The 11,189-nt window shown below is 38.9% G+C and overlaps 2 protein-coding genes across 2 annotated transcripts; one reads left to right on the top strand and one right to left on the bottom strand.

Moving 5' to 3' along the window:
* The first annotated feature begins 3,336 nt into the window (after window positions 1-3,336).
* Window positions 3,337-5,714, top strand: LOC137962300 (protein SRG1-like). Its single transcript, XM_068809087.1, has 4 exons — window positions 3,337-3,703; window positions 4,433-4,680; window positions 4,861-5,185; window positions 5,321-5,714. Exons 1-4 carry the CDS (start codon window positions 3,341-3,343, stop codon window positions 5,594-5,596), a joined length of 1,212 nt encoding a protein of 403 aa, XP_068665188.1. The 5' UTR covers window positions 3,337-3,340; the 3' UTR covers window positions 5,597-5,714.
* Window positions 5,715-9,399: 3,685 nt separating this feature from the next.
* LOC137963459 (mitogen-activated protein kinase kinase kinase 18-like) lies at window positions 9,400-10,837 on the bottom strand. The gene has a single exon (XM_068810576.1). The coding sequence runs from the start codon at window positions 10,834-10,836 to the stop codon at window positions 9,400-9,402; it is 1,437 nt and encodes a 478-aa protein (XP_068666677.1). The 5' UTR covers window position 10,837.
* Window positions 10,838-11,189: the final 352 nt, after the last annotated feature.

Raw genomic sequence — 11,189 nt, 5'->3', positions numbered from 1 at the left:
CAGATAGATAATAGTCAATAACTCAGTCACCTATTTAATATAAAAAAACTACAACTGTACATACAAAATACAACAAAAATATTTAATGACATTAAAACATAAAAGTCAATAATTTTGCCACATTTGAATTGTTAATACATCTCGAAAATACGATGATGCTTTTGCAGATTGTAATGCAGACTCCCTCTGAGTACTTCTTTGAGTGGTCACATCATCACCACTATCACTATCTTCATTTTCATTGTTATCTTCACATTGTTCTCCACCATAATCATTACTTGAATCATTTTCTTCATCTTCAAATAAATCCATGTAATCTTCCATGCGTATATAGTTATGCAATATACAACAAGCAATCACAATTTTTACTTGGACATCAAAATCAAAAGGAGAAGCATCTTGTAATATCTTGGGACGAGCTTTTAAAGCCCCAAATGTACACTCGATAGTCCATAAAGATGAGTATCTTCGGTTAAAAAATTTTATTTCATCCACAGGAGTATTATTTCTAAATTCTTGCAAGTGATAACGAGTCCCTCGATAGGAAGACAAAAACCCTGGAAGATTTGCATATCCAGCATCTACCAAATAATATTTACCTACAATAAGATATATATCTATTATAATCTAATAAAAAAATAATAAATTTACATAGACTATATAGAGATAAGTGATATTTACCTTTATGAGCATACGATATCCTAAACCGCCGATCCCCTCCCGTCCGCTGCTGTGGCCGCCTCTGTCCTCATCGATAGCTGCTCGCCGGCCGCCTTTGCCGCTGTTCGGTTCAATTTTTTCCTCTGATTTTTCCTCCCCTCGTCTGCCTTCGCCTCTGTTTAGTCAAGTGCAATACTTTTTTTATATATAATTAACCCGTATTTAATGATTAAATCATTTTCTCCTTCTCAATGGATGAAAAAGGAACTAATTCGTTACCTGAGATGGAAATATTAGGTAGGTCTTATCCATCATTGGATATAATTGGGTGTGTGGGACTTCTCCATTAGAAAGAAATTTATTTAAGTCTGTGATCTCACCTGCCTAGCTTGAAAAAACGAAAAATGGAAAAAATGGTGGTAGAGATCTAAGTTCACTAAGCTGGTTCTTTGCCTTAACTCTATGCAAAGCCCCACCAAATGAGATTGCCACACACCGGTCTATTGCCGCAATTATGTCAGAACTAAGCGATCAGTCGAAGCTGTGGGATATAAAAATGCATTGGTAGGGGAGTGTTCAGAGTTAGAGGAAAGCACCAGACCAGCCGCCGCACCCACCAGTAGACAGGGAACCCGAGAGACTGGGTCGCACACTTGCGTGTCCACGGCAACTCCGTCTGGGGCATATGAACATGAGGCTGCATGGCCGAGTAGTGAAAGAGAATATATCCATAGACACAGAAGCATCCCAAGGGGAACTTGATTTGCCCGTGGGCACTTGCAGTTTTTCTTCTCCCACGATGTGACTCAACTCCCTGTGCTCTCTCTCTGTAAGGGGATAAATGGAGAAGGAAAATGAATGGCTTTTCGTTGCCGTCTTCTATCGTAACCGATAATTTATTATAAAATTTAAAATAATTTAACAACAAATAAAAAACAACTTAATTTTTTATTTAAAATTAAAATTCTATTTTATTAATTACTTTATTTAATCTTCTATCAACTTTAAATTTGTTTTTTTCTAAATAATTTATTTCATTAATTTATTTTTTTATTTTAATTACCTTTATATTTAAATAAATAAATTTATACAAAAATTAAAAATTCTGTTTTAAAATCTTTTGATTTTATCAATTTACATATTATCATATTTTATTAATTTCTTATTAAGTGGTGTTTCATCTTTAAGTTTCATAGATATGAATGATTACAATGTGCTTAGGGCTACAAAGTTTATGAAAAAAAATACATACGTAAACATACATCATCTTACATAATTACACCCTCGTGTTATTTTAATGCTGACCACTTTATTTACCTCCTTTGCCACCTCTAGATGTGGGTGAGGAGTTTCACTTTTTTTACCATTTCTGCTACCCTTCACATGGGTGCCTTCTAATACTCACCATCAAGTTGGTTGTCAGATGAGACATGTTTAGAGACTTATAATGCTTATTTGTAGTTTCTCTCTAACAAAATGACAGTCAACTTCGATATGCTTAGTTCTTTCATGAAAAATTGGGTTGGAAGCATTGTGGATTGCAGTTAAATTATCACATTGAAGTTTTATCGGGCCATTTTTGTTAATAATTTAAAATAATATAAAAATTAAATATCTAGTAATATGAAATTGAATCAATTAGACACAAATTAATTTTTGATTAAGCATTTCGCAAGTTATATGCATTATGTAAGTTAAATATTATAAATATATTAGGATATAATTTCTTTGTGTGTTTAAATTTGATGCATTTTAAAGGTTTTTAAAATTTACTTTCTTATAAATCATAATTTTCTACACTAATCGAAAAAATATAAAATTAATTTTTTTTAAAAGGAACAATAAGGTATGCATTAAAAATTAATTAAAATCATGAAATTTATTAATTTTTAATATATTTAAAAAACAAATTATGGTGGATTATACATGGAAATTTAGTTAACAAGTTAAGAAATTTTCTACATCCAATTATTTTAAAAAGCAAAAATAGCTAAAATTTTAGAATATATAGATTTAACCTGTTCATAGAGAATATTTATACTTTCATTCTTTTCATTAGGATTGTTTTTTGTTGATGTCAAAATCCACAATCCCACATAAGAAATTGACTTCAATTGGCTCTATATGGTAATACATATTTACATATTTATTCATATATCATGTGCATAAACCTTTAGATCTTTAAATAAAAAAAAAATAAAGAACTGAGGTGAGTTCTTTTTAAAAAACATAAAATATGATAATAAATTTATATTCTGCTAATGATAAGAACTTCTACCTAATTTTGTTTATTGAGCTTTATTTTGTGTTTTTTTGCTAGTATGAGAAGGGGTAGAATTGTAAAGTAAAATGAGAGGTTATGACTTTCATAATGTGTAGTAGTCTTAGTGCTATTTCTCAGCCTGAGAAAGGATCTATGTCAAACGTTTAACTAATATAATCCAAAAAACCGGTATCTTAGGCGGAAAGTACAACACTTATCTTAAGACCACCGCGAACTCTGACCATGTAAATAATTCATCTAGACCTCATATAGGGATATTGTGTAGACAAGGATCCTAAAGAAAGGGGTATAAAAGGGAACGAGAAATCTCCTAGACGTGTCTGTTGCTAACACCTTTAAAATATTAAAATTTATGTCGTCTCTTTTAGGACTTATATAGGGATCCCCTTCGAGCCCATGCCGTCTCTCTCCGATTTGGGCGTGGTAACTGGTAAGGAGAGGTTGTGCTTCCTCTCCTCTACCTCTCCTTCAAGCTCATCTCCCCCGAGAATATCCTCATCCATGGAGTCGATAAAGCCTCTGACCTTAGGTAGCTCTTTGCTCGTCCCAAACGTGCAAGAACTGGCCAAACAGCCCATGGAAACGATCCCACCTCGGTACCTACGGCCAGAACTGAACTCTAGGATCATCAACTCCACGGATTCTTCCCAAATTGAGATACCCGTGATCGACTTGCGTAAGTTCCATATCGGAGAATCCATATTTGCCTCCGAACTGGAGAAATTTCACATGGTTTGCAGAGACTGGAGTTTCTTCCAGGTACTACATCTCTCCCACCCAAATCTTAGATCATTCCTTCTCCCTGTGCTTGTGACTCTTATTTACAGTAGAGTGAATCATAATTAAGTTGAATCACAGAAGAAATCCACCAAAAGAAAAAAGAAATAAAGTTGCTAACAGAATTGTCCCCTATCCCCAGATGAACTCCTGAGAATTAAGTTTCCTGGATAAAGGAGTAGCAATTACTCCCACACAGGAGTGTTTTCCCGTAAATCATCAGAGAAGATAGAACTCCGTGCCACGGATTTCCAAAAAGAATCGCGTTTTGATGTTGAGAATACCAGAAAGAAAACCTTTTTTTAATTTTGATCTCCTGGTGACGCTGTTGGGGCGTGCCCGATTACTCTGAAAGTTGACTAAAGAGGTTGGAGCTACAGCTGCTATTGTTGGCTATTGCTTGTCAGGTGGTGGTCTGTCACCACTTGTTTTACTGCCTATAATATTTGTCTCGCAGGTGTCAAAACTAATGCCTCTATTAACCAAATACAGCTTGTATTAGTTGCAGCAGATCTCCATGTCAAATACAAAAAAAAAAGAAAATTAAAAGGAAAGTTTTGTCAAAATGTTGAAAGCTGCAAAAGTCGAACTGCTACTATACGTATAAGGTATAGTTTTATTCGGCTGAACCTCCTGATGATGTTTCAGTAGAGACCGAATACAAACAATGTATGTTCTAATTCAACACCAATGCTATTGTTAATTTGCTAGTTGGTGAATCACGGAGTGAAATCTTCAGTGGTAGAGAAAATGAAGCTGGCGATTCAACAATTCTTTGCTCTAACCATGGAAGAAAAGAAGAGATACTGGCAACAACCTGGCGAAGTGGAGGGGTTTGGACAAGCCTTCGTAGTATCTGAGGAACAGAAGTTGGATTGGAACGACATCTTTTATACGAATACACTTCCTCCTGAACTAAGAAAATCCCATTTATATGACAACCTTCCTCTGTATTTCAGGTATCACCATATATATGTTTCCATTAGTCATGTTATAATGACCATTCAAATTTTGTATATATATTTGTGATTCTAATCTCGTTCCTTGTCATACCGAGTGAAACCGGGTGTTAAAAACCTCTTCTTGCTCTCGGAGGCCTTATGATGGCAATCACTAACCTTTTAAGTACGTTTCCACAGAGAAGCAATGGAAGCTTACTCGCTGGAGCTGGAGAAGCTTGCCAAGGAGCTGCTGGGGCTGATGGCCAAGGCCCTGGGAATGGACGAAAAAGACATGGCAGAGACATTTGAAGGGGGGGCTCAATCAATGAGGATGAATTATTACCCTCCATGTCCTCAGCCAGAAGAGGTGATTGGCCTCACCCCTCATTCTGATGCTACGGGACTCACGCTCCTCCTTCAAGTCAATGAGATGGAGGGCCTCCAGATACGGAAAGATGGGGTGTGGGTTCCTGTTAAACCCCTCCCAGATGCCTTCATCGTCAATATCGGAGACTGCTTGGAGGTAAAAGCTCTGATATATGTAGACAGGGATAATCTTATCCTTAGCTAAGTTTCTGCTCCTACGTACAATGCGAAGCGCAAATGATAACAAGCTCAGTTTAGACTTACTTCCAATACTCTCTGCCTTACCAAGCAGATCCTCACCAATGGGATTTATCGTAGCATCGAACACAGAGCAGTAGTAAACTCAACAAAAGAGAGGCTATCTATCGCGACATTCTACAACCCCAGGATGCTCGGTGAGATCGGGCCTGCACACAGCTTGGTCACAGCAGAAAGGCCAGCCAAGTTCAAGACAGTGGCCACAGAAAAGTACTTCAAAGATTTCTTCACACGAGAATTGAACGGTAAATCTTTCCTCGACTCCCTGAGAATCGAAGGGACAACCGCGGCGCTATCTGATCAGCCCTGAGGGATGGACTACCCATTAACTTGCCCTTGTGTGGTCAATCTTTTTACACTCCAAGTTGTAGTTTATGTCTTCAACGAAAAATAAAAACTCTTAATTTTCAAGAAGAAATTCTTCATAATGTACTCCTTGTTATGTAGATATTCTGGTAACACAGAATTTGACTACAATAATACAGAGAATTCTTCACGTTACATGTAACAATACCCATAGTTTGATTTCGGAAAGAGGCGCAACCCCTCCGGCAATCAACTTTCAAATGGATTTATCAAATCAACAGAGTAAAGAAAGTGACTAGGCTTGAAGCAGATTGTAGAATCCTTCATATTCTTCCTTGTATTAGTGTAATCTCAAGTTGAAACAAAAATTTAACTGTATTTATTATCTTCTCCATCAAGGTGTCCCGAAAATAAAACTCAACCAGACATATATTCTCAAAAAGATGAGTTATATATATAAATTTGAAATCAACCTCAAAAGATTTTGAAAAAATAGTGATAATAATCATGTTGATTTTCAGGACTCTGTGGATTTAGTTCATGGAGAAAAAGAGAAAAGGACTCATTGAGAGAAAACCATAGGAAAAAGAGGTTATGGACTTGATGTCCTAACCCTTCCCCTAGAGTTCAATTTATAGATTAATGAAACTATCGTATTACAATAATACCCCTGAACCTAGGGTTTATGGACTTTAACCTAATTACATCAATACCATCTTTATGAAATGATTCTTTATTTACCATCCTCCTATCACTGTATGTAGAATTGTGGGCCTTTTCCTTGACATGTGGACCTTGAGCCCGTCTTCCAACACATTTTGATATGTGGGCTTTCCTCGGTCTTATAGGTTTGGGCTCATCTTCTAACACACTTGGATATATGGACCTTCATTGGTTGTGTGGGTTTGGGCTATATCTTCTAACAAATCACAGAAAAAAGGTTAATGCCTCTCACTCAAAAGGACAATGATAAAGACCCACTTCAGGGTAAAAAAATCTCAATGGACTTAAAAACACCCATATGTACAAAGGAGGAACCAATCAAAGCAACATACAAGAGATTGGCCCAAAGGAGTATGTGATAACCAAAAAATGATGGTAGGAAAAATATAATCAACAAAAAGGGATGAAAGGAAGAGAAAGTAACCATTACGATAATAACAAGGAGATTGTAATAGTAAAACTGAAGTAACTTAATAAATTTAACCATGTATGACCTCAAGGAAATTTTGGGGGCTGACCAATTTTTCTCAAAGTTTGAGGATGTCGAAGATACACAACTGATGCAAGTAAGTAAATCAACACTGGAGAAGAGGCCCCAAGCCAAGTCGCGTGTGATCTCCCCTCAAAACCAAAAATAGTAATTTGATTAGAGATGGGTATGAGAACAAATGGAACGAACTTACTTGTTGGTCTGAATCATATAATTTCGAATTGGACCTGATTTTGGATCCAGAGTCAGACCTGGTTTTAGAGCCAAAATTGTATCTAAACTTGGAGTCGAAAGGATATGTATTTGACGGGGTAACTTTTTTGGTTTTTCATGTCTTAAGCGGTGGCACTGGTTGGGGGATTGGATATGTATTGCAGGAAAGAGTCTTTGTTGATTACAGAAAGAAATCCAAGCTCGGTTTCATTGTGGCAAATTATCATCTTTTTTGTTGTCTGCTAGAAGAAGATACAAATCGATGAATACACGAACTTCATCGAGATCTTCTAGGAGAGGACAATTTCTTTCAAGCTACCTTAAAGCCCGTCAGTTGCAAAACTGTAGCCGACTTTGTTTTCATCGGAGATGGTATTCCTTAAATACAACTTGAGGGCCTCTTCATCGGGTTTCAGTCGAATTTCGTCGATGTCATTGGGAGAAGCTATATGAAGATCTGCAACTAGTTAGCAAACAAAGGATTTGTTGGAAAGAAGAAACTTTACTCTTCAAACTCTGATGAACTGAACGTTAAGTTTTTATCTCCAACTAATGTTGAAGGACATGGAACATACACTACCTTAACTACCATTGAGGTCTCTATAAAATAAGCAGGTCCCTACTGCCTTGCCCGTGATGCAAAGTAATTTGCTCGCTTTGTTGTTTATAATGTATTTTGGATTGAAATTTCATGCTACAACGCAATTTGTGTTTGTGTTTGACGAAATACAATGAAGGGTATCAACATCACAAACTTTTTGAATTAAAAAACAGCACCTATGCCGTAGTGCTCACCAAAAAGGTTGTGAGGGGACACGAACGACAGATCGTACTCTGTGTGAACATTTTTCTCTTCTATCTGCTCAGGGACAAGAACAATAGACTGTACCATGTGTGAACAGTTTTCTCTTTTATCTCCTCTTCTTGCAACATTGACTCGAACGATGATGGCGACCATTTCCTTCAACATGAATCTTTTCTATTGTAAGACTTGTTTTATTTAAGTTTAGTTCCTAATGTTTCAACACAACCTCTTAGTGAGAATCGTGTAAGATTCCACTATATTAATACATTCATTTATATAAATTTTTTAAAAAATATATATCATACATATAATTATTTTAAACAAATGATTTAAGTAATTATATACAAAATTAAATTATCTAAATAGTAAAATTTTAATAATTTTAATAATAATTCACTTCTAGATCAACAATAATTCACTTCAAATATTATAATTTTTTTTTGTTTCTATGACAATAAAAAATAATAATGATAATAATTTCTTCTAGAAAAAGTCTTAACATAAAATTAATAAATAAAAAATTCCATTCTTTTGTTTTCAATGGCGGCAGGTCCCGATATTTGTTTTTACCATGAATTGCAAGACGGTACACAGATGAAGCGTGCGAGGCAGACGTCACGTCTAGTTAAGCCCTCGAATAAGGACGTCCATGTGTCCATGTTAAACGCTTCCACGAACACAACCACTTAAATAGAAAAGTGGTGGGGATCTGGAGAGTCGGAAGGGCATGCGTAACACATGGTGCGTCATTGTCGTCTCTCATTTGGCCAACTAAACTCCAAGCGCTGGACTAATTAATATCTATATGAGTACGATCCGTTGTACCTCTTATCACCACACTAACATCTGCCAGGTGTCAGCGATTCAACGCCTCCACACACCCGTCCAAACTACTTGTACTTACCGGTTTCCTCTGCAACGTGGCCACTTGTTTACGCGCCATCTAAAACCATAGTCTCAGCCACGCAAGACATCACACCTGTATCTGTTTAACATATCTTGCCCGTAACTACCTAACTATCGACCTTGGTGGACAGGTTGCGAGCCTCGTGCCACGATGACTCCTAAAAAAATTGTTAGGGTTTGGCGGTGTAGTTTATGAGTGGGATGATTGGGAATGGGCCCACCAGAGAGGCGGGAAGCTGAGCTCGAAACTTCCAGGAAGATGAAGACGGATGACAAAGAGACTGTGAAAGGAGTTCATGTGACCAACGTGTTATTTGGCTATGGTTCAAATGGGCGCCAACTTTGAGATTACGAGTGATTGATGCGTTTGAATTCGGTGGGGTTTAAGCGCTTTAATGTTTTATCGTCCTTCTTCGATGGAGAGACACTATTTGACGGCAGGTTAGAATATGCTTTTGTTCGTCTCTTTTATTCCGAAAGAAAGGTTTTGAATACTTGCAGTAGAATGTGATGGACACGGCATTCTTATCTGGATTCCCAGGGTTTGGCGTTGCAAGTAACCAAGACGAAACGTCTACGCCTTCTTAAGTGGATCAACATTTGATGGAAGCGGTTTATTGTCAAAGGGGGATGAAGAAATTAACCTCGCGTACTTCTCTTGTTTCTGCTACTAGATCGCTAACATTGTCAAAGGGGGAAGAATTTCAATGTAGAATGGGAAATAAAAGGGAGTGGAATTGCAATTTAGATTTGGAGAAACAGAATTGTTACTCTTATTGGAAAAAAATGAGTTGTTTTTTGTACATGAACAGTAGAGAATTACAGAGCTTCTCGGAACGCAATTCCAGGAGAAGAGGATCACAATTGTACTGGTATCGACAGAAGTAGTGCTATTTTCGAGTGATTCAGACGGAATATTCTCGTAAACTGGAACATAGCATGGAGTACTCGGTTCCATTTCCAACTTTTCCTCATTAATGAAAACAGAGCACGAACTAGCTTCCAGCTCTTCCTCGATGTGCCAAATAAAATTTGAGCCACTGATTTGGTCATCTGTTGGAATTTGATCCACCTCTGTGCCGGAAGAAGAGATTTCGGCTTCCCCCTTTCCTCGAACAGTAATCCAATCTTCTCCCCAAGTCCAGTCAGGTGACCCGCCGGGAGAATTGGCGCCGCTCAAGCGTCGAAGTCTTTCGTCGGTGTATTGAGGAATCTTTGATTCAAAGTGGGTCAGGCTAAATTCTGTTTCGCTCTCGTCTAACGAATCCCAGAATCCCTGATCCAAAATACTTGTGGGGGAATTCGTCGAAATTGAAGACTCCATAAATTGTTTCGAGAAGTCATCTACAAATGGGTGCTTAATAAGCTGATCCACAGTCCATCTCTCCTCTGGGTTCCTCCTGAGACATTTATTCAGAAAGTCCGTCGCTTGGTCTGAGAAGCAGCTGGGGAACTCTGGTACGTCCGCAGAATAGGCGATCCGATACAAAGCAGAGACAGGGTCGACCGCATCCGGCCACGGAGCCCGACCTGTTGCCATCTCGATAACAGTGCATCCAAGTGCCCACAAGTCGGCAGGAAATCCCTGCGCTTCACACCGTGCGACCTCAGGCGCCATGTAAAGCGGCGTGCCGGCAATAGGCTGATCGGAGGCGGACCCATCGAACCACCTGGCGCAACCCAGGTCGGCAATTTTCGGGCCGTCGAGCCCCATCAGAATGTTCTGCCCCTTAATGTCGCAATGCACCAATCGCTTCCCGTGAAGGTAAGACAAGCCTTGCAGAATCCCTCGGGTAACAGACCTGATCTCAGACTCCTCCAGACGACCCCCGCGCAGCTTGATCAAATCCGAGAGTGAACCGCCTTCGATGTACTCCATCATAAGATTGAAGAAGGTCTCACCATTTTCCGCAGTGATATCGTGACCCACGTACCGAACAATCCTAGGAGAAGCGAGCAGAGACAGAATCCTCTGCTCCCTCAGTAGGAATCGGGAACGAGCCAACTCGGCAGATTTGACAGCGAGCATCTCTTCACCCGCCACGGCGACGGAAACTGTAGCGGAAGAGCCGCGTCCGATGGTCGGACCTCTGATCCAGTAGCTCATCTTGTTCTGTTCTTGTAGTCGGAGAGAGAAGAAGAAGAAGCAAAAAACAAAGGAGGAGAAGGAAGGAAAGGGAGAAGAGTGACCCGAAACGTTGGTTGGTTCGTTGAGGTGCTTTTATAAGGGGCGGTAAGTAGGAAAGTTTGTGTGCCCGGAAGAAGGTATTTTTGAAAATAAAGGGGGTGCTTTTGTCGCAAGGGTGGCCGTCTGGGTTTGGGACTCCTGGAAGACGACTCCTTCGACGGGCGCGCTCCACGTGGCAAAAGGTTGGACGGTTGACAGCCGTGGCCGCTCCTGGGCGGCGGGACTTTACCTAGTTTCGGTACTGTCACGTGAGCCGCGCCATAGCCGAAGCC

The sequence above is a fragment of the Aristolochia californica genome, unplaced genomic scaffold (assembly GCF_029961685.1).
Source record: "Aristolochia californica isolate CCGP_79_NKW_82.1479 unplaced genomic scaffold, dmAriCali1.0.hap1 SCAF_4, whole genome shotgun sequence".
In the NCBI taxonomy this organism is placed as follows: Eukaryota; Viridiplantae; Streptophyta; class Magnoliopsida; order Piperales; family Aristolochiaceae; genus Aristolochia; species Aristolochia californica.
Note: the sequence above shows the minus strand (reverse complement) of the source record. Positions and strands in the feature narration are given on the sequence as shown.

Bases quoted from the DNA above. Each gene is read 5' to 3' on its own strand.
- LOC137962300 (XM_068809087.1), top strand. From the start codon at position 3,341: ATGCCGTCTCTCTCCGATTTGGGCGTGGTAACTGGTAAGGAGAGGTTG. The intron at 4,681-4,860 runs GTATCACCATAT...ACGTTTCCACAG, and splicing joins AACCTTCCTCTGTATTTCAG to AGAAGCAATGGAAGCTTACT. The intron at 5,186-5,320 runs GTAAAAGCTCTG...CTTACCAAGCAG, and splicing joins ATATCGGAGACTGCTTGGAG to ATCCTCACCAATGGGATTTA.
- LOC137963459 (XM_068810576.1), bottom strand. From the start codon at position 10,836: ATGAGCTACTGGATCAGAGGTCCGACCATCGGACGCGGCTCTTCCGCT.